The sequence below is a fragment of the Genypterus blacodes genome, unplaced genomic scaffold, assembly GCF_046128005.1.
Source record: "Genypterus blacodes isolate CSIRO-AG114 ecotype Tasmania unplaced genomic scaffold, CSIRO-AGI_Gbla_v1 ptg000030l_1, whole genome shotgun sequence".
Lineage (NCBI taxonomy): Eukaryota > Metazoa > Chordata > Actinopteri > Ophidiiformes > Ophidiidae > Genypterus > Genypterus blacodes.
In genome coordinates, this window is record NW_027466843.1 from 2626214 (window position 1) to 2650000 (window position 23787).

Genomic DNA, 23787 nt, shown 5'->3' on the forward strand with positions numbered 1-23787 from the left:
CTATATAAATACAGTGCGCCTCCACAGTTGAATACATGGTATCATTGAGAATGGCCGTAAAATACTTTTGTCATTTAAAGTCATTTAGGGTCCAACTCTGGCCTTGGGTTAGAGAACTATTTGTACAGAGCAACTTCTCCACAAAGTCTTACTGAATTAAAACGTTTATATTTACCCACATTAACACAAATAAAATGTTAAGCTATATTGGCCTAAAATGTTGCTGGTGCCACAATAAATAACGTTTTAATGCCCCCTAGTGGTCATTTAACGCACCACTAGAGGAGACAACTTCATCTCTTTGCCATGTATGAATTGCAGTACCCCTCAGCAACCTCCATAATTTATCTACGCATATACACTGAATACTTAGCAGCTGTGAAAGTTTGTTACTAAGGTGGAGGTTGTCTGCATTGAGTAAGTTAAGGTTTATTTAACCTTCTTTGCAGTGTTTTCAGAGGCAGTGTTCGATACTTTACTTCGAGCTAAGCAGCTTTGAACTTGAAGCCTGTAGTAACGCAACTGAAACAATCTTGCGTGTTTATTCGTTAATTTACGGCAATCCTCTTCAGCAGATCTTTATTTGTCCTCCTTATTTCTTCCCCTTACGTGGCATTTCAGGGCGTGTTGTTATTACCCGCATTTACCAGTCTGAACACCGAGCCATGACAAAACAGCGCCCAAGCCGGATTGTCGTGAGATGGTTAAAAAACCAAGCATGCTGATCTTGAATGCAGCTTTTTCCCGGGACGTTTATTTTCAAAGTAGAGACGTTCCTGCGCCACTCGACACCTCTTGAGTACTGTACTTGATAAAGTGCTTACAATTTGTATAAAAGTGTTAAGTCTTGTGCAGCGACCCTTCACTCCGGGCGGGAAATGAAACTTGGCTGCCCGTCTCTCACTTCCTCGTTTTCGTTGCAGCCGTTGTGGTTCGAGTGTGTGCGTGTGTGCCAAACCTGCTTAGACATCAACACATAATCACGCACAGGAGAAGTCTGGTAAGAACTCTACAAGTATCTTAAATAATAAATATACGCGTTTTGACTGTCTTAATAGTAGTTGTGTAAACGAATGAAAGACTGTCATAGCGTTTTGACTGTCAAAATATTTGCGCTTTGACAATCAAAATAGCTGTGTTGACATGTTTCAGGAAAATGAAATTTTATAGTGTATTGAAACTAAATGTTTTCTATTGTAACTGTTATTCCTACATCGTGAAAATGCCGCATGGAAGATAGTTTGATTCGTAGGAACTGTAAGCAGGGTTTTTGCTGTGAAAGTTCATCTCAGTCATCCAGGCAGAAACACGTAGTAACAAGTACGCCGACAGTGTTTGTTTAGTTATTAACTGGGCCTTGTTTGATTTAAAAAAAAATCTATTATAAGGTCTTTGCAGTGATGTGTCCTCCTCCTGGATTCTCACTCCTGCTCTGGGTCATCATGTTGTGTGATGCCATCATGCGGCCATGCCATTGTGAAACCTTCCAGAAGAAGACGGCTTGCCAGGTTAAGGATGGCCGAGCAGACTGCAGCCGCCTCATGCTGAGGGCGATCCCTGCAACCCTTCCCAGGAATATCACCAGCCTGGATGTCTCCCACAACATGTTGGTTGAGCTTCCTCCTGCCTCGCTGACTCTGTACCCAGGGCTCATTCATCTTAACGTGGGCTACAACAGCATCAAAACGCTTGACAAGGGTTTGTGTCAGACTCTGGCTCTGCTGCAGACACTGAATGTCGAACACAATCAGGTGCATTTGCTGACAGAAAAGGATCTGAGCCACTGTACTTCTCTAATACGACTGAACATGGCGAGTAACAGGGTGAAGTTACAGGGGGAGCCCTTCTCTGGCCTACAGGTACGGCTATTTGTAATATACCCATGCATCATTTACAGCTGAAGAGACAAGCTCATGAGAATGATAATAATGATTTTTTAATAAACAGCATTGTACATAATGGTTTTGTCTATATCCAAGCAGATTCTATACAGTCTTTGTCCTGTATTGTCTCCTGGAAGCGATGATAAATCTCACTACTGTTCCGCTACGAAAACTATAGTTGGTGTCCTGTAGAAATGATTAATTTATAAATCTATAGGCAGAAAATAAACACTTATTTAGATTAAACACATATCACACATTTATCAGGTAAATCCAGGACATTATCTGTTTGCATTTTGCATTTTATATATTTTAAAACGGATGAAATGAACGAAAACAGATGTCATCCAATTATTAATGGAAACATTAGCTGATTAATATTAATCTGTATTTGCAGGCCTAAAGAGATTTGTGAAATGTGTGTGTATGGAATTTGTGTAAATGAAATTGTTGAAAGTGATGTCCTGTTTGAAATGTTTTTATCTGGCATTATATTTCTCAAATTGTTTTGCTCTGTTCATAATTTACAGCGGCTGAATTTTCTGGATATATCCCAAAACAGTCTGAGGTCAGCCAAGCTGGGCTCTCTGCTGCAGCTGCCTGACCTGCTGACCCTCAGCCTGGCATTTAATGCCATCTCAACTCTGAAGAAAGAGGACTTTTACTGTCTTAAAAATTCATCTCTACAAATCCTCAACCTGTCGTCTGTGCCTCTAAAAACGGTGAGAAACTTACCAAGAAATGAGAAATAAGACCTTTTGGTCACTTTCGGGTTAGTGTAGCTCCCGCTCTCTTTCAGTTGCATGTTTTGTTTCCTCTTTCAGTTCCATCATTTGTCCTGTTGTGTTTTTTTTCTGCAGTTTGAGCACGGTTGCTTCCAATCCATTTCCACCATACACACTGTAATCATGGACGGGAGCAATCTGGGCACTGTGGTCACCTCCGAACTCTGCTCAGAGTTGTCAGTGACAGCCATTAATGGCCTGTCTCTTCACAGGACCAACATCGTTACACTAACAAATACGACCTTTAGAGGACTGGAGACAACAAATCTAACCTCTCTGGATCTATCCGGTAATGGCATGGGTAAAATTGAAGATGGTTCATTTCACTGGCTGTCTCGACTGGAGATTCTAATCCTGGAAGAAAACAACATCAAACATGTGTTCAAGGCTACGTTTAAAGGGCTCAGCAGTTTGAAAATGCTCAACCTGAGAAGAGCCATGGTGAAAGGTCGGACCTCCTCCACCCCCATTATCGACGATTTCTCTTTCCAACCTTTAAGTGCGCTGGAGAGCTTAGTACTACAGAGGACTTTAGTTCGTGACATCACAGAGCACACCTTTACAGGCTTGACAAGTCTGCGTGAGCTTGACATAAGCTGGAGCGCTTACCCGTCGTTCCAAAGCATCACTAGCAAAACCTTTGCCTCACTGGCGATGTCGCCTCTCAGGCATCTTAATCTGACAGGAACAGACATAAAACAGATTGGCCCTGGAGCCTTCGCTGCTGTACGGAACCTCACTGTTCTTTGTCTAGATTTTAATTTCATCAAGCAAACTCTAACCGGACAAGAGTTTGAAGGCCTGGATCATATACAAGAGATCCACCTGTACAATAATCACCAGACAATCAAGCTAAGTTCCAAATCCTTCATGCATGTGCCCAGTCTTAAGGTTCTAACACTGGGAAAAAGCCTGACATCCACCAGCTTAGATTTAGAACTCTCTCCATTCAGGCCCCTGTCCAAGCTCACCCACCTAGACCTCAGTAACAACAATGTGGCTAACATTAGGGAAGGCATGTTACATGGACTTGTCAACCTGCAGGTCCTGAAGCTCCAACACAATAACTTAGCCCGGGTGTGGAAGAGTGCCAACCTAGGTGGGCCAGTGTTGTTTCTCACAGGGGCTCCAAACTTAATGAGTCTGGAATTGGACTACAATGGGCTGGATGAGATCCCAGTGGAGGCAATGAGAGGACTGAATAACCTCACGGAATTAAACCTCGGCAACAATCTCCTAAACCGTCTGAAGGAACCAGCTTTTGATGATCTGCACTCACTGCGGGTTTTACGTTTACAGAAGAACCTGATCACAGCTGTGAGGCCAGAAGTGTTCATGAATCCCATGAGCAACCTCAGCCTTCTGACAATGGACAGAAACCCATTTGACTGTACCTGTGAGAGCATCTTTTGGTTTGTGACATGGCTGAATAGTACAAATACCTCTGTTCCCGGTCTCAGGCAGCAGTATATGTGCAACACTCCACTTCTTTACTTCAACCGCTCTGTCATGGACTTTGACACACTCTCTTGCAAAGATATGACCCCATTTCAGGCTCTTTATATAGTGAGCAGCACAGCTGTTATGATCCTAATGGCAACTGCACTTCTGTTAAGGTTCCATGGTTGGAGGATTCAGTTTTATTGGAACATTCTCATCAAACGCACATTAGGTTTTAGTGATGCTAACGTTGAAGAGGGCAGACAATATCAGTATGATGCTTATATCATACATGCAGAGGAAGATTTCAACTGGGTAGAGAGAAGGATGGTTCCTCTGGAGAATGACAACTGCAAGTTTTGTCTGGAGGATCGGGATGCTGTCCCTGGCGTGCCACAGCTCCAGTCCATTGTGAATAATATGAGAAACTCCAGAAAAATCCTGTTTGTGGTCACTGAACGACTTCTCATTGATCCCTGGTGTGGACGGTAATTACGTACATTCTTTCATTGATTATATTCATGTAAAACATTGATGACGTGCAGTATACTTATCAGGGCTGTATGGGTATTGGAATACACTTTCACTCCTCATCTTTCCTCTCCAGATTTTTAGCCCATCATGCCCTTCACCAGGTTATTGAAGCCAGCAGGGACTCTGTGGTTTTGGTCTTCCTGCAGGATGTGCATGACTACAAGTTATCTCGCTCGCTCTTCCTTCGCAGAGGCATGCTGCGTCCTTGCTGTATCCTCCACTGGCCTGTTCAGAGAGAGAGAGTACCTGCATTTCGCCAGAAACTCCTCATTGCACTTGGCATGACTAATCATTTGCAGGAGTGACCGTATTCCCTTATCATTGAACTACCTTTACAGTGTAAACATTGATATACAATGTCTATTGTTATACACATAAGTTGTTTGACATAACATGATGATAATATACTAGATATATAGTATGGTGTTATGGCTAAAATGTAGTTGAAAGCAGCATTTTACCACTGACAATTAAGCACTAATATGCAGTACTTAGTAATTAGTATCAAACTGTGTTCACTCCTACTGATTTAAGCAGAAATGCTCTTATGCTAACGCGACATCTAGTGGCTGTAAGAATGAACTACCACATTTGTGCACCTTTACTTTTGGACATTTGTATTTTTTGTATTTGTAAGGATTCTAAAACTAATGCTGTTAAGTTATATAATATAACATGTCCATTGTTCACTAGATCCTTATGACATTCACACACAGGACATTGTAATAAGCTTTGCCATTTGAAGATGATTGCAAATAATTTATATTTTTGATACCAAAGAGCAATTTGTTATTACTTTATCTGAAATAAAGAATAACTAAGGAGAACATTGGCCTCTCCAGGAAATTAGGCTATGATGACATTGCCCTTTAATCTTTTCACATTTATGGGACGTGTATAGGTGTGTGTGTGAGTGTGTGTGTCAATATTGGCTGGCCCGCAACAACAGGATATGGGGATAGTGAGAGTGAGAACAACTGAAATGGATACCACAAATTGAAATCCTACTAGGATTGGTATTGCTGGTCAATTGTGTCATCACTAATATTGCAACATAAATAAAACATAATAGAAAATAAATGTATGAACTGTTTTTGTTGCAGCGTAATGAGTGATTCATCATTACATCACATTAATGAAACAAGGCAGAGTCTGATAGGCCATTCACTACATCTTCTTAATGTTGGATTTAAAGTTATTGTTCATGATAAACAATTTTGTAGGTCACAGCAGCTCCACATAAAGAGTGAAGTTTCACTCCATTCATCAACAACACAACATGACAAGAAATGATATTTGCAGAAATCCAAGCAAAGAGTCCAAGAGGTATAAAGGTCTCTGTCAGGGCCATTCGGTAAATCATTGAACAGCTTGATAACACGTGTACCAAATGTCCTTTTACATATATTTGTGAAATTGTAGCCTTAGATGATCCCCATACATAGGTAAATATATTGATAAGGATTTTCATAAATTGATAAACAGATAGTTACACGTTAATCTAGTGTGTTTTCAGTTGAGTGACAGCTGTGGAGGGTTGGACCAAATATCTGACGTCAGAGCCTGTAGCAGTTAAAGAGAGAGGTGGCACCAGTAAACACACACGTGCATACACACTCTCGTCCTGCACACACATACACACAGAGCAAAATGGCAATTTTACTAAGTACCTACACAATGTCTTTAGTTGGAGTGAGTTTTTTCATTGCTGCTCTGACCTACATCACCTACAAACTGCTGAAGGATTTCTTGCACAAATGGTTTCAGATGAAGCCAATCCCTGAGATAGAAGGAACATATCCCATCATCGGAAATGCACTGCAGTTCAAAACCAATGCAGGAGGTAAGCAGACTGTTGCACATATCAGCATGCTTTGTTGTTGGATGGTTAATACACATTTAATAACAATTTTGATTGGTGGGAACTTGGGAATAATAGTCTAGCTTTTTCTGTTTCAGAGTTCTTTTGTCAAATTGTTGATTATACTAATGAGTTCCGTGATGCACCGCTGCTGAAGCTCTGGATCGGTCCACTCCCTGCTGTGATTCTGTTTCACGCTGAAAATGTTGAAGTATGTTAACTATTCCAGACTAATGAAATCCGATATACAAGTTTACAAGCCACATAAACAGTTTGAATTTCCTAGCAGCTATATACTACATTCTGGTTATTATAATACATTTGTGTTTCAAATTTGTACCACCTTTGTTGGATGAAAATAATTTGAAACTTTACACTGCCATTTGTTGACACGCATTTGTTTTCTATGTTTCCTAGACTATTCTGAATAACACCGTTCACATGGAAAAATCTTATGTATACAGTTTCCTTCACCCTTGGCTTGGAACTGGCCTACTGACTAGGTATGCAAACACACTTTAGATCTCATTTTATTCTACACACCATGCCACAATATGTGCTAATCTTCACAGTCAGGATTATTAATGTACATCAAGACAATGGTACTCATGTCAATGACTTAAATTTAAATTTGGAGGGATATTGCCATCCAAAACACATTAGAAATTCTTTAATTAAAAAAATGTTTCTGTGTAAAATGTACAGTTTGACCTCAGTGAGGCACTTGAGAGCAGCACATGGACTCAATAGTCACCAGGGTTCATGCTGTGTGGAACATTCATATAGTGATCATGTGAATCAATCAGGTGTATAGTTCACTGAAAGTTTCACTAGTACTTGTTTATCTTCTCTATAGATATTACACTTAACTTGTCCATTTATCCCATTCCTTTATAATAATGTTACTATCCAAGGTGTTAAGAAGGTTTTTGTTTTTAATCTGTAGTTTGAAGTACATGAGCAATAATTCTTCAGATCTATTCTTTGAGTGGTCCATTGTTCTTACTGTAATGTTTAATGATTCCAGATTCATTGATCGTGTACAGTTACACTGTCCTGATTTACTTCTCTTCAATATTTATTATTTACTCTGGTGGCTCATTCCCCTGTGTCCCTCCTTTTTTGATCAGCACTGGGCTTAAGTGGCGTCGAAGGAGGAAGATGCTGACTCCCACCTTCCACTTCTCTATCCTGACAGATTTCTTGGAGGTGATGAATGAGCAGGCAGAGATTCTGGTGGAGAAGCTGAGGGAGAAGGCAGGCAAAGGCTCCTTCAACTGCTTCAGCCACGTCACCCTCTGTGCTTTAGACATTATCTGTGGTGAGGATAAAGAATGTGTGTGTGTGTGTGTGTGTGTGTGCATTGACAATTTACCTAAAGGATAGAGGTGAGATTGCCTCTGATCAACATGTATTCATTCTTTCACCTTTTACCTACATCATTGTGACTTATGGTATACCTTTAAGATAAGATATGAAATGCCATAATCTATCTACAGAGAGTGGCACTGAGCCATTTATCACACACATGTGTCTGTGTGTCACTTATCATTGCTTTAACATAATACACATGTGACATTTAGAATTTTCTTTCTGAAAGAAATGTGAAATAACTCAAAAATACTCCGAATACATGGTTGGATGTTCGATTATCAAATCTCTATCATGTAATATTGATTGGAACGATCTGAAAATCCAACTGACACACAATATACTCTAAACAATATATCCTTTTTGAAGAAACTGCAATGGGAAAAAAGGTTTACGCCCAGAACAATTCTGACTCAACGTACGTTCAGAGTGTGTACAAGTGAGTTCTTTCAAACCTCTCTCTACTTTTTGGGATTGTACATACTGTAGTCATCCACACAGAAAGTAAACATGATTTGACACTATTTGTTTGATGTGTGCTCAGAATGAGTGACATCGTCAGCCGCAGACAGAGGACACCCTGGTTTTGGCCCAACTTCATGTACAACTGCTTTGGTGATGGACGAGAGCACGATAAGACGCTGAAGATCCTCCATTCTTTCACAAAAAAAGTGAGTGATAACATCAGAGACATGAGATATCTGTCATGATGTATGATGTGTGGCACCGGTGTTCATTTGGATTATGTGAAATGCATTTACCTGATTCACAAAATGAATCAATCTCCTTTAGGAAACATATACAAAATACATTCTAGCTCTAATTCTACTCAGGTGATACAGGAAAGAAGCGAGAACATTTCTCATACTCAATCAGACAGCGACTCTGACCGAGGCACAAAGAAGAGACAGGCCTTCTTGGACATGCTGCTGAAGACAACGGACGAGGAAGGCAACAAGATGAGCCACCAGGATATCCAAGAGGAAGTGGACACTTTCATGTTTGAGGTTAGTGGTGAGTAATATGACAAAAAAGGAGAAGATCCACAAAATTAGTAACACATTCCATATTTATGCTTATTTTTTCGTAACTTTTATTTATTTGGTGATTTTTAGCTGTTAAAGTTTATATACACTGCCTTTGCTTCTTGACAAAATGATGTCCTAATAATCATTAACAATTTCACTAGAACATCAGTTGATCACCTGAGTGTGCGTGTGTGTGTGTGTGTGTGTGTGTATATGTGAGAGAGAGAGAGAGAGAGAGAGAGAGAGTATGACTTAAACGATGATCACACTTTGGCCTAAACTGTGTTTTAATTGCCTGTCTTTGCAGGGTCATGACACCACAGCAGCTTCTATGAACTGGGCCCTGCATCTGCTGGGCTCCCACCCCGAGGTGCACCGCAAAGTTCAACAAGAGCTTCAGGAGGTTTTCGGTAACAGCAACACGCTCGCTCGCTCGCCCTGTCGCCACCCAGCTTCTCACTTTCATGACATCATGTGTTTTCCTGCCTGCGGGGCCTCTTGACTCATCTTTGTTCGGACTCATTTGTTCTTCACAAGTCAGAGAGAGTTTAAGCCATAAAAATCCTTGCCAAAACACACACACAGAATAATTGAATTATTTTCTCTGCTGTGTGGATTTGCAAAGGCCCTGTGTGTTTCCATGACGTCACCTAGTTACGAGGTCATCTAGGTCCTAGATGACCTCGTAACTGTACTTAAGCAAAGTTTGCATCAGTCCAAATCATAGTGGAGACATAGCGACCCACATTTGTCCTTCAGAAGCTTTCATTCTGTCCTATAAACTAATGCAAGCACACATTTCATTATCATTACACACTTGAGTGGTTATTAAATCATTTTGCTTGATTTTTAACATCTGTTCCGCTATCAACACTTGTCAGATATGCTCCTGACAAATGGGCCACGTATTAATTTGACTCTTACACACAACACACACACTGGGTGTGTAGCTTGCATAACACTAGGATACTGTAGAACTCTTATCTCTTATGAATTGGGACAATTTAGAGAAAAGTCAACAATTTGTATATGTATGTGCTTTTCCTGTGCGTAGGTGCATCTGAGCGGTCGATCAACATGGACGACCTGAAGAAGCTGAAATACCTGGAGTGTGTGATCAAAGAGTCCCTGCGATTGTATCCCTCCGTGCCCTTCTTTGCCCGCAGCATTGGCGAAGACTGCCACATCAGTGAGTTACACATGAGCGGTGACACACGCGTGATGCACTCGTCTGCTCTGAACCCCGAGGAGCTGCGTGATCAAATGCGAGCCTACATTCATTCAGATTTGTCTCCTTCATGTGTCATGATTGGTGTTGACGTACGCTGAGGTTGTGAAAGTCATGATTCTGTTTAGAAGGTGTATGTGAGTGTGTGTGTGTGTGTGTGTGTGCCCCCTCTCCCCTCAACAGCTATACAGGTTGTTTTTTTAATCCATAGATGGGTTCAAGGTGCCTAAAGGTGCCAATGCCATCATCATCACCTACTCTCTGCACCGGGACGTGCGCTACTTCCCTGAGCCGGAAGAGTTTCGACCTGAGCGCTTTCTGCCTGAGAATTCCGTCGGAAGGCCCCCGTATGCGTACATACCTTTCTCTGCTGGGTTACGCAACTGCATAGGTAACAAAAGATATGGTGCACTTTGCAATGATTAATTATTATTTGGAGTTTACTGGAGATTTACTTTTGTAGTTTCTTTGTTTCCTGTGTGTGAAGCTATTGAATGTTGCTTGTACAAATGTTGTACACTTCATCCAGATTACAATTTCATTTTTGAATGTACTAATTTCTACTTATTCTGTGTCTCTTCATTTATACATTTTCAAATCAGTTGATTACAGTGGAGCCGTGCTTATAATGCTTAGATGCAGTACTTAGTTTATGGATTATTTATTCATTATCTCCTAATAAATGTAGAATCCAAAAGAAAATAATGATTATGATGATAACACCCTCTGTGTGTGTGTGTGTGTGTGTGTGTGTGTGAGTGTATGTTCAAAACAAAGCTGTGTTTTGAAATTCTCCTTGTGAAATTCTCTTCAGGCCAGCGTTTTGCGCTCATGGAAGAGAAGGTGGTTCTGGCAAACATTCTGCGCAACTTCAGCGTTGAAGCGTGTCAGAAACGTGAAGAGCTGCGGCCAGTCGGAGAGATCATCCTCCGGCCAGAGAAAGGAATCTGGATCAAACTGGAAAAGAGAAGCCCCCAGACTTAAGGCCGGAACATCTTGGCATCTTTGTCACCTGTATTTGACTTCTCCTACAATATTGGAGTGCTTTTCCTAATCTGTTGGTGAGGAAATGAAGAGTGGTTATCGTAATTACAAAAGCAAATCATTGTGTGAGAATTGGTGCTATTCAGGAAGGAGCAGAATCACAATGCGCCAAAATCAAACTCTTCTTCAGCAGCAACAAATTAAGAATCATTTGCTTTTAGAACATGATTTTGAAAGCAGCTTTTTTAAGTGAAAACAAGTCAAACTATTCATCTGCACAGATCTGTAACAGCCGTCCTTTTTTTTTACAGCACTTGCACTGTGTGTATCTATGAATGAGTATCTGTCTGAATCTAAGTTCAAGGCCAAGTCAAATGATGTAGTTTGCTGAATGTGCATTTTTCATCCACACCGTTCTGCCTACTTTCTTGTTTTGAGATCTAATCAAGTGTGTGAGGGCAGATTTATTGGTAGGGGTTACAATGTTGGTAGGCCCATCCTCCAAATGGCCACACATCCACATGTCAGCTCTGAAAGCTGTCGACACCATTTCACCTTTTAAATAAGTCAAAGCCAAATTCATCTTTTTTCAAACATACATCGTTGGCTTAAAGTTTTGAAAGGAGCCGCAGAAATGTAGCCAGACTACAGTCAAGTATAACCAAGTGTTCTGCTTTAATGCTAAACCTGTCCAACCAAACAAATAAACAATATATGAGCGATATACAAAGTGCTTGTGCTTGTTTTAACCTATTTTAACATCATTGTCATTTATGCCTATATATGTGTTAAATATCTGTTTCAAATGAATTGTCACATTAAGCGTTTGATACCTTTTCTGCCTGAATCTTGTCCAATATGTCTGGGGGGACTTGATTTTCTTCTTCCTCTTCACAACTCATGCGGCTGGAATCATAATGAGCAAAGTTTGATTAGAATGAAACAAAGAATCCTCTTAGCCACTTTCGGAATCCCATTGAGGTCACAAAGATCAATAGGAACAAAGTAGTAATCATAGCATGACATAGACACAAATGACCCCATCCATAACGTCATAAGATGATTAAGCGGGCATGCCTGCAGGGGTCACTGCCTGACAACAAAATGACATGAGTGGTGATGAATTGCGTGCTCTTTTCCTGTGCTATTATTTGAATCTTTGGGCACATCTCTAATCAATGGCTGGCAGGAGCGGAGGTGCCTGAACTTGGAAAGAAGCAGGAGCAGTTCATTGATCTGCTCTAACAAATGACACAGAAAAACGGGCCTTTACTGGGATTACTCACACACACACATGCACGCGCACACCACTGATCTGAAGGTAGATTTGCAATGAAAATAATAAATAACGTTGATGGTTCCATAACACAGCTAATTATGGGCTTCAACTTTTTCTGCGTTGTTTAGATATCTGCATAATAAGATAAGATAATCCTTTATTGGTCCCACAAAGGGGAAATTCACAAGTTACAGCAGCAAAGTGGATAGTGCAAATTAATAAAAGTAAAGAGCTTATCTAAAGTGCAACAATACAACTGAGTACTAGAAAAAAAATTGCAAATTGGAGTGAATGAATGAATGAATACGTTACATAATGCAACACTCATCACATTTCCCTGTCTATTACATCTTGTGTTTTGCTAGCACTGAGGCTCCCTGAGGTTATGGAGATGCCAATCAGCTGATGGGATTGTGTGGCATCAGGCAGTACGAGTCATTAAAATTCAACAACAGGTACAAACCACAAGAGGGCGAAACAGGCTGCTCAAAGAGAGGTCAAAAGTTTGCATATTCTGTGTGTAGACGGCCCAACATACATGTGCAAGAGTGAGAGAGGGAAAACAACATGAAAGACTTCGGTTTGACTTTAATGTTGGGGAGTCTCATCCAAGAAACACACATGCCCTTGAGCTTTGTGATGAAATTAACTGAAATTACTTCAAGCCAGTAAATGATGATACATTTCCGACTCCAGTTCCAAAAATTGAAATTTTGTTGAATGATGATTATGAAAGATTGGATCTCTGCAGAGGAAAAAGAAAGACACACCCCGGGACAGGATAAGGAGAGTAATGACCTCTGGACTTCACTAAACCGGCCTGAGCGAGGGGGCCACGGCACTTTCTCTACATTTGTAAGAGTTTGGTGATGTGTGTATGTGTGTGTGATTTAGGGGCATGGGAGAAGAAAAACAACAGCGGAATGTGCCCAAGTGTTCTGCCTGGAAAGAACGACAATTTAATGACTCTTGTTGAATGTACAATGTCCCTGCGATAGAAGTTAATTAGCATATCTGCATTCTGGGACGATTTACAATGAGGCTTCTGTCAGTGTGAGACCTGCTGACATTGATTCATCTGTAACCACAACAGAAACACTGATAGCTTAAAAAAAAAAAAGGTACTTCAAAAGGATCAGGATGTATGAGTAGAGAAAGGAGCCGTGTTTATACCTGCTCAGGAAAGGCTCACCATCAAAGAGCGAGGTTATTAACAAAGTATGTGTGTGTGTGTGTGTCTTTGTAATCGTGCTGCGATTAATCATATAAACAGGGGTAATGGAGCACGCGCTCAGTCTCTCCTTGAAGGTATCCGTGGCGTGGCACAGGGTTGTAAGCGCGGACAATGACAGAGTGCTTATGTGAAGAGAGAAATAAGAAAGCGCGAGAACAAAATGAAAAGCTGCCTTCATAGCTCAACGCGTACGGCCAATTGCTGCAAGAAGTGAGCGTGACTGTCGCTTTGTCCATTTTTAAAAGTGATACAACTTCTACTAGGTTAATAAGTTCATGAGAAAAAAGAACAAGGATGAGAGACCAAACCACCAGGGAGACTCACAGAGAATATGAGTACTTTTTCAATAACTATTAGTATCTTATCGTAAATATTCTGACAATCCATCATGTTAGTAGCTGTATTGATGCCATTTGAAATGTCCCTTCCAATAATTCTGAGTGCTGCGTACGGATTGATGAAGAGGGTGTAGATTAGGTGGTGTTGCATTTACATCTACATCTCTGTGATGTCTTGTCGACCTCCCTGTCTCACGGTGCAGAGACACCAGCGCTGAGGAGGATAAGAAGTGACAGCATCCCTGCGTCTGACTGAGCACCATGCTGGAGCTTCTTGACACACTGCTATCTCGGTTGGATGTTTGCATTTAGTTTCTCCACCCCCTCACACACACACACACACACACACTCGCGAATGCACACGACGTACACGGACACACATGAGCGAAACATGCAGTTCTCATAGTTAAACCACCCACTTGTTTCTAACCTTGGCAGCCCTCGCAGAGAGGTCACCCTTGATTCAGTCCGTTTTCACATCACATGAATGCCCCTATAGGGATTGTGTCATCTGGTATGGAGGGAGAGTAGGAGAGGGAGATCAAGATGAAGGTAGTGAGAAAACAGAGAGGTGAATGGGAAGCGACAGAGTAGATAGAGGGAAAGAAAATGATAGTGGGCTGAGTTAGAATGTGAAAGCAAACATGTGAAAGGACGGCAAAGGACGGCCATCACACAAACCCAACAATCATCCAAAACAATTAACTGCGGTCAAGACGATTCTCCCATCTGACTGTTATCTTCACTGTTCCCAGAGAAACAAGTGAGTTGCTTAGCCACCAACTTTGAGGTGGAGGGGTGTAATACTGCTCAAGGCACCAAGGCCGCACATTCAGTTCCTTTGAAGTGTACGATACTTAATCTCACAGCTAAATTGTTCGAAATATAGGTCACGGCACCAATTATACTTCAATGGGGGGTAAGTCTTAAAAGCTACACACATGCTGGATGTTTCAACTTCCTCCTCCAGCACCTTAAGGAAACTTGATTCCAAATTTATCCTTACACGCTCAGTTTTCTGGATGCGCCTTGTGAAAAGGTTTCAATTACAAGGTGAAGTGGTAAATTGGGGTCAAGTGTATTTCTGGAATCTGGTGATGAGAAGTGCAAAGACGGGATGCACCTGAAAGGGAGCATTCATGTAACCAATTGCCGGATTATCAGTGTTACAGAATATCACTACAACGTGTCTGACAGGTGGGAGGGTGCAGAGAAACGTTTGCTTATAAGAGCAGACCTTCCTCTAGCATTTGTGGAACCAAATCAGTCATGAGGTAGTTCTCTGAAAGAGTATTTTGGGGGTTTCGTTATCATTGTAATAAAGGAAATTTTAGAAAAACTTTTTGGTCAATTTCATTTATATTTTTCAACTTATACATCAGAATAAAACCATAAAACCAAATCTATCTGGACCTGGATAATGACCGGGATCTGGATCCGGATCCAGATGTTTTTGGTCAGAAATACTGCCTCAGGTATGAATTGTATCTTCCAGCCTCACTCATAGAACTGTTGCACCCATAACAAATCTTCATATTCCAATAACAGATTGCTGACATCTTTTTACTGTGGGGGGCATCCAGCTTTTCTGAACACAGTGATGTATAATATATGTGCAAGGCTGCATAAGTGACAGATCTGGCGGAGCTAATACAGTCACATTTTCAGTTTTACTCCCCTCTTACACACACACGTGCACTCTTCAATTATAGTAGTGAGATGAGATGAGATGAGACGAGATGGGATGACATTTGTTCACACAGCAAATAAGAAATGTGGTGCCCTGACCAACCAGTAGGAGGCAATGGTGTGGAGTCAAAGACATCTGCCCACCTGTGAACATGACCATTTTTGCTCACATTGATAAAGCTGGATGAATACAAGTGGTCATCAAAGTAGCTTAATCCACCAAAACCCTATCAAGTCCTCTCTTCATGTATGTACAGAAACCAGGATGTATTTTCATGTTGCACAGTAGCATTAGTTCTCAGGTATGTCACATACTCCACAAGGCGTCTTGTTACTCTATGTCATCACAGCAGGTTTTGCTAATCACACTGACTTGTAATTTGAATTACATGACGCTATAAGATCCCCTTGACATTTATAATTATTTCATGTCATTGAGCTACATGAAACCATCTTTCTGCCTTATTTTGATTACAAATTACAAATGTTTTACAAATGTCTTGTTCTCTTACAAACCAAATTTAAGTTCAGATCAATTTCCAGGTAAATTGCCCCACAATTTCTTCCTATTTACTGATATTTTACTTTAAAATTTCTCACGTCAAATTCAGTTTCCATTATTCCTTCCTGTTGCGCCGAATAAGGGTAAATATTATTTATGGAATGTGCACTGAAATCCTATTTCTACTATACTATTTAAGGGCTTAATGTCTGTACATCAAACTGAATGAATTTAAATGAAGGCAACATAAAATGCTGGATGCACTGTGGGGTCCATGTGTCATTGAAAGTGTGATGTCATTGATTTTGTCTGTTAGTTATAGATACACTCACAGAAATAGATTAGGCAATGATGTGCTTCCACACATTATAATTGGGATTATCCTGCTGACTCCTCCAACGTCAGAACGTCTCATCTCACAGAAATTTGCACAACTCATTGTGACATAAATCAAAACAGCAACGGCAGCAGACACATACACAATCAGATGGCCCTGCGGTGAAAACGTCTTCTGCCACTGGCCTGTGGCAGTCTTGTCTCTTAATGCACACACCACAGGACATGTTTACCATTTCATTAAAATGTAAAATCAATGTAGAAACAATGACTGTGTGAAACATATCTGAAGATAAATATGAATGATGGACCAATGTTATGACAGTAAAGCAGAATACCTGACCTATGACACTTGACAAGTAAGCCAGACTCTAAAAGCTGTTTTACATTCAGCAAACCTTACAGACTACTCAAACAATAGTATATTATAGTAAATAATAATAATAGTGTACCATGAGCTCTATGTGCAAAATCAAAGATGAATATAAAAGTGGAGCGCTGTGTTCACTGGGTGCAGCACGATGAGAGAGCGAGAGAGAGAGCAAGAGAGAGAGCGGGAGAGAGAGAGAGTGAGAGAGGGAGAGAGAGAGAGAGAGAGAGAGAGAGAGAGAGAGAGAGAGAGCATGGGCCTTAAATCCAGGTGAGCCAGGCTGGTGCAGATGTGCCACATCTCCTTATTTCGGTCCAGATTATTGAGAGAGCTTATTATCCCTCTGTTGCCATGTGAACAGCGCTCATCACTTCAGGGTCGAATGCAGGAGTCTTTATCTGATTTACTGTGAGGGAACTCATGCCCAAAGTTATGATGAGGCAGACACTCTGTATTGAGGCTCACACTCCCCTGGAGGGACTTTCTGCGATCCATATGTGATATCTCCAGTCAGACAGGTTCATAAGACGTTTGCTCCTCAAGGTCAGCGAATAACATACCTGAGTAGTTGTATTAACTTACTTACAGAGTTTATGATATTCTTTCAATGAAACTATTCGATTGGTCTTATACATAACTGAGTTTACAGTGGTAACAGTCTCTGACAGATGCACCTAGGTGCTTTGATTAATTCGTTAATTAGTTTCCATTGTTGTGATTATTGTGCCAAGAGAGACGAGACAGAAAGGAGCGACATCACAGCACACTAATTATGCGTATTAGCAGGGGTGGTGTTGTGACATCATTAATATAATCAGCTCAACATCATCAAACCTATTTCCACACCATCAAATGTTTACATGTTAGAAATATGTCTGTAAACAGGAAGTAGCTTGATAGTGAAACAACACGTATTCTGCAATAGTTTCCTAGTTCATGAAACGTGTGCGCGCGTGTTTCGTTTGCTTATTTATGCCCCTATGTTCCTATTCATGCTTCCGTTTACTGAGTTAGATCCTGCATACAGTGTAAATTCCAACATTAATGTCCATGCAAAGCATCTGTGGACCGGAGAGGATAAGTGTAATTGTATAAGAAGAATGTGATGAAAAGAATCGTGTTCTTTTACATTAAATTACTCCCTTGCACAGCTTGTGGAATCATTAGAGTTTATGAAATGACTTCATTGTCTACGCTGTGAATGTAATCTGTACACTTCAGATTTACACCCGCTGGCCGAATGAACAACACAATAAGATAATTGCAGGCAGTATGGACATTATATTTACACTCACACTGTTAGTCATGGGGTCCTGCGATATGCTGGAGACCGATCCAGGCTGATTGCTGCCGTTCGCCACACGACGATGGATGGAGTGACTGAAACTGTGCGACTTCCATCCGAGTGGATTTTAGTAAGACCTGCGCTTATTTATTTTTTTAATGAGCCAAGAGCAAAGCATTTTACTCTGTGACATTGTGTTTGATATGAGGTTATTAAGAGGGGACAACTCTGCTTCACAAAATTAACTGCCTGTGTCTCTCCTCTCACATCTCTCATCTTCTCAACCCACGCTTAATCTAAAGCAAGTTAAGAACACAGCGGTGTAATGAGCCGTTACACCGCTGTGTTCTTAACTGCACTGATATACCGACTTATACTTTGATGTAGCATGGCTAATTAGATTTAGGTTTATAGTAATAAGGAGGTGGTTGTTCCAGCAATGACATCACCATGAAATCTGATGAATGAGTGAAGGCTTACAGCATAGAAGTGGACAAAACAACATGATTTTCTTTTAGTTTGGCTGTGGTTGCATAGAAACAGCACACATTACAGCATGTGGTCTGTTGCTGAATGATCCATTTACACAGATTAGAAATAATAAAGATGTTAGAAGTATCCTGCACTTCACCCTCAATTTCCTCCCCTTGTTGAGTCAGTTATTATCACCAGAACATTGCCCACAAACGACCACCACGATAGGAGACATGGGACATTTCCGTGACGCCTGGTTAAACACGGAGAGCAGTATGTTTCCTTCCAGCCTTACATGCTTCATAGACAAACAGTGTGTACCCTCCATTGTCCTGTACATTCACACGCGGCAGGTATATTGTGATGTGTTCATGTTTTATATATTTTACCATCATTACACATTGATGAGGTCTCTATAAGAAGTTTATGTTTGTTTGGCAAGATTGTGAGTTCACTTCATACGGACAACATGTGGTGTCCCGTCGTGCTTCCATTAGTTTCCCCTGTTTCTGATTTACCTCACCAGTTCTCCATCATCCCTCGTTCCCTAGTGTATCTAGTCTGTGTGTTTTCCTCCCTTTGTGCCAGTTTGTCTTTGTTACTTTGTCATATTGTTAAATGTTTGCTTCCTTGTATTTTCTGATCTCAGACTGTATTGTGGATTTTACCTTATGCTATTCTTGCTTGTTGGATTTTGATGTATTCCTCTGGACGGATTCTCTGTTAACAAAACCCTCCTTGTTGAGAAGTTTGGACTTGAACTCCTCCTGAATTCCAAAAGGTCGTTCCAAAGCATTTCTCACAGTAGGAGGTTTGATTTCTGTGTTGAGTGCAGGTCGGAAAACTCCCCAGATTTGTTATTTTATGCAGTGAAATTAAACATTGCTCTCTTCATTGTCTTCATTATTATGATCGTATCGAGTGTAGGTAAAATATATAAGCACATTTCCACAAATATTACAGAAACTGGCTGCAAAGCCACATGGTAAAACTCCTGTCATCAACTGTGCGGTCAGTATTTGATCCTTTAAATGTTTGCCAGTCGAGAGCTGCAATGACAGCCTGTGGACGAGGACACAGTGAGAATGGCACTCCTCTGTTTTTGCTCTACACGCCCTCAGAAATGACTGGCTATCGCTAAATCTTCTGCCTGTTTGCTCTTCTGATAATCTCCGTTCCACTGAGGGACTCGTCAGAGGGTTGATCAATAGATCAGGTTCCTCCACGGTCTACTCAAAACTGGGACAGTGCTACACTTCTGTTATTACATCTTTCTTGGTCTTTTCTCTTTTGTGACCCATATCTTGCTTTCTCACTCTATTTCCTCTGATATGCTTCTCCAGTTCTTTCATTGATTTTTGCATCTCTAACCACTCTGACACTGTCTGTCCCCCATACCTTGAATCTAATACAATTTATGTAACTTGCCATGAAATTTTGAATAAGCTGAGCGTGTTGACCTGAACCAGCTCATAAACTGCCAAGGTGTAATCAAACAGTTTCTTTCAAGGGGCAGTTAAAACGTTTTATGTGTAGTTTTATGTTGTACATGTAGCTGAATTTAACTAACCTACAACTGCAGCAGCTGAGATGCACTGCTGAGATGTCAAACATCTTATCTGAACAATAACTGTCCTTGCCAAAAGCGCCAAGTGCTTGCTGAATTTGTTACAGTTAAATATTAAACTAAACTCGTCTGCTGTTTCCAAAAGTTACAATGTGCTTAAGGAAAAATAAGACACATCATTTTTTTAAATGCTCTTTGAAGGTATTGCTTCACATAAAAACTACATTAAATATTTAACTATTGAATAAATTTTCGTCACCTTAAAAAAATAAGGACATTGATTTTTAACAAAATAATTATCTCACAGTAAAATTAAAAAAATGTAGTTCTCAATGTTCAGCGATACACACTGCAACATGTGAATAAGAGGAGTTGTCTGCTGGCACGTGTTTTTTGTCCACTTGAATCACCGAGTCAGCCGGTATCTTATTACAGGCTGTTGTAAAGTCTGGCACAGGTAGAATAAAAAGAGGAGCTGCCACATATTTAAGAGCTGCACTTTATATTGCTTTATATGCTGACAGAGCAAAAATCGAGCTGCAGACAAAACACCTCCCAGTGCACAGATGGAGTTAGGTAGTGTGTGTGGTGTGTGAGCGAGAGAGAGAGAGACACACACTAAAGAAGACACTTAAGTAAAAGCCGCAGTGCGACTAAAATATATCAGATCTGTAGATCAGATGACGACTTGCCATTTAATTAAGCTGACTAATCAACTGAGTCACCTTAGATATAGATTTATTGATCACTAACAAAACAAAACAAAAAACAGATTTAATACCACGGATGAATTACAGAGTGAATCAGCTTTGTGTTTTATAAATGGCTAACCCGAGGTAAGATGAAAGGACGCAGGGAGACAGGCCATGAATCCCTCTAAAAGTAGATTACAAAATCTTCGGGATAAAATGCAGAGATGCCTTTGAAAGGTTGAGGAGAGACGATGTAACCGGGATGTAAGGCTGGATAGAAATCCGTTTCTTTACAAAGAATTGTGATTGTGTACTGGATATTTTTACCCGAAGTGGTTTTAGTTCCTATGTATCACCATTTCTTAGTGCTATAATGGAGAATTGCATGGAGCACCATTCCTCCAATTGCCTGCAAACTTGGCAGAAACATTGTTCAGGGGTCCAGCATGTGCAATTCAGTCTTGAAAGTGCCCTTTATATAATTTACATTTTTATTTTATGGTTTATTTACAATGAGCAAATTGTGCAAATTATAGGAGCGGGAGATGGAAGATGGAATTGTCAATGGATGACATCATCATCATGAATGGCGATGGAGATGGAATTGCTAACATTAACGCTACTTCGGTGGGGAGGCGGGAGGTCCAGGGAAGGCTGGTGTTAGGGTAATGGCTTGAGTTTAGCAGACGGGAGTGAAACTTAGGTGGTGCTTTGTGTAAATAATTGTTGGACTTTAAGTTGGACAGTAATAGCAGCTGTGAAAGTTTCATTTTCCCTCTCGCACAATGGTACGGTGAAGGACATCTGCTTGTTCTTCTTCTGACCGTCTATGTCTTTAACTGGTCTCACAGTAACACCTCAACTTTGCAATTGATGAATTGATCAAGTATATGCACACTGCAAACGCCTACACAGCCCCATTAGAGATTATTGGCAGTCTCCTTTTAATCATCAGAGAAGATCCATGCACCCCCATCTTGGTGTGGCTCTAGGAACCCCCCAGCAGCAAATCCGTGAGCTGCAAGTCGTTTGTCTCAACGCTGATCTTTTTTCTTGATCTTTTTTTTTAACTGCACTGATGTCATTTCCCTATAGAGAACCTACTTCGGGGTGAAAACACTGGGAGAGGAAGTGGTTCCCACGCCTTAGTCTTCCAATAACTAATCCAAGTCAGACAGTAGATGTGATGAGGTTATGTGGTCTTTCCTGTGGCGTTGTGTGGGTCTGTATGTGTGTGTGTGTGTGTGTGTGTGTGTGTGTGTGTGTGTAAGAGGATGACGCTAAACACAACGGCAAGATTATGTTTCTTAAATCAAATGTTAAATATTGTTAAATATGAGTCAGAATCAACAGGCAGAGTTACAAAGCCGAAGAGGAGATTCTGAGAGAGAAGCTGATACAAATAAGATTTTTGCTCTCAAGTGGGAAAAATGGGACCAGAATGTCTTAACTTCCATTCATTACATAAGATAACACACTGATACATTCCTGAAACCCTCTGACGTATAGCTTTGTAACACTTAGACATTAGTAAGCTCTCAAATAAAGTATGTGCGCTCTTAAATGAAAAAGAATTTGCTTTACTATCTATCAACTCTGGAAATGGCTCAGATTCTACTTTTTTCTCTCTAAAACCTTTTTCAAGACCAGTGAGAGAAGATATATGCAGAAAAACTACAATTCAGATTACGTATCTGTGTAAACAAATTGGCTTTATTAATAGTTGACTAATATGTGCTTTAAGGTAAAGACGTTAAAACATACTGGCTAAGATGACTGATGATTGTATATTTTTTAAGCCCTACTTTCTGGAGCTCTTTGTCATTGTACAGGACGCTGGATTTCCCTGCATGCAAAGTCTCATTTTCATACAGTCACACCACTGGCATTGCCAATCAAGCCCATGTGAATGGTGTAGTGGGGTGGAAAGTAGAGGGGACATGGGACATGAATGAGCCTTTCCATGCTTAATGACCTGATTAATAATAAATCCCCTGTCTAATTATGGAATGGTCAAAACTAATGAGATTTCTGCCATCCGTTTTCTAATGAGGGAATTACTGATTCTAGTCACTCTGTCTCTCCGCTACACAAACGATAACATCTGCATTTGCTGTGGTCCATGCACAACACATGAATATGAAACTTTTTCTTTTCACATGCTGTCCCTGCTGCTCACAGATGTTTTAGGGTGGAAAATACTGAATGTCTCTCTCTCTCTCTCTCTCTCTCTCTCTCTCTCTCTCTCTCTCTCTCTCTCTCTCTCTTCTGTTGTGTGTATGAGCGAGTGTGTCTTTGTGTTCTGAATATAACCGTGCAGAGGTAACATAAACATGTGACATCATGTTTAGACAGCTGGAATTCAATCAAAGGCATTAGCAGGTTGCTGCAAGATACTTTGACCTCATATATCACGGTATGCACAAGAACAAGAACATATAATTGATATAATGAACACCTGCTATTGTGCTTTGATCATTCAGCCATAGATACATGTTGCTTCAAGTCCAGGTTTTAATTATACATTGAACATTGTAAAAATACTCTAAAAATAGAAAAAGAAATCCTGAAAAAAAATGTTTTCTCATACTTAAGGGCTTTATCCTGCTTATCATTTAGTAACAGAAGAAAATACTCAAAATCAATTCTAATAAAACAATTCTGATCCAGGTGTGATTTTGAATTTCGAATCATAGTTGGAACTTCATCTGCTGCACTGTCCACTTGACTTGTACCACCACCAATCCCATCATGTTCCATGTGAGTGATTCTCTTTCTCGTAGGGGAGGCAGTGGCTTTGCAGCATCTGGTATGTCTTCATGGTAAGGCTAAGTGTCACTGATTAGATTAGGCTAATATCATTTGTAAAACGTGAAACTCAGACTGATGGATGCTGCATTTTTATAA

At 40.5% G+C, this 23787-nt stretch overlaps 2 protein-coding genes across 2 annotated transcripts; both read left to right on the forward strand.

Annotated features, from left to right (window-relative positions):
- Nucleotides 1–389: 389 nt before the first annotated feature.
- tlr3 (toll-like receptor 3) lies at nucleotides 390–5735 on the forward strand. Its single transcript, XM_076145376.1, is given in 6 exon segments — nucleotides 390–1000; nucleotides 1389–1859; nucleotides 2414–2605; nucleotides 2744–4596; nucleotides 4716–4860; nucleotides 4862–5735. Coding segments are annotated over 5 exon segments (2715 nt in total). The 5' UTR covers nucleotides 390–1000; nucleotides 1389–1400; the 3' UTR covers nucleotides 4928–5735.
- A 419-nt stretch (nucleotides 5736–6154) lies between these two features.
- On the forward strand, nucleotides 6155–11856 carry cyp4v2a (cytochrome P450, family 4, subfamily V, member 2a). Its single transcript, XM_076145378.1, has 11 exons — nucleotides 6155–6485; nucleotides 6602–6714; nucleotides 6921–7006; nucleotides 7634–7824; nucleotides 8244–8313; nucleotides 8419–8545; nucleotides 8708–8881; nucleotides 9210–9312; nucleotides 9957–10091; nucleotides 10342–10521; nucleotides 10945–11856. Exons 1-11 carry the CDS (start codon nucleotides 6293–6295, stop codon nucleotides 11112–11114), a joined length of 1542 nt encoding a protein of 513 aa, XP_076001493.1. The 5' UTR covers nucleotides 6155–6292; the 3' UTR covers nucleotides 11115–11856.
- The last annotated feature ends 11931 nt before the right edge of the window (nucleotides 11857–23787 follow it).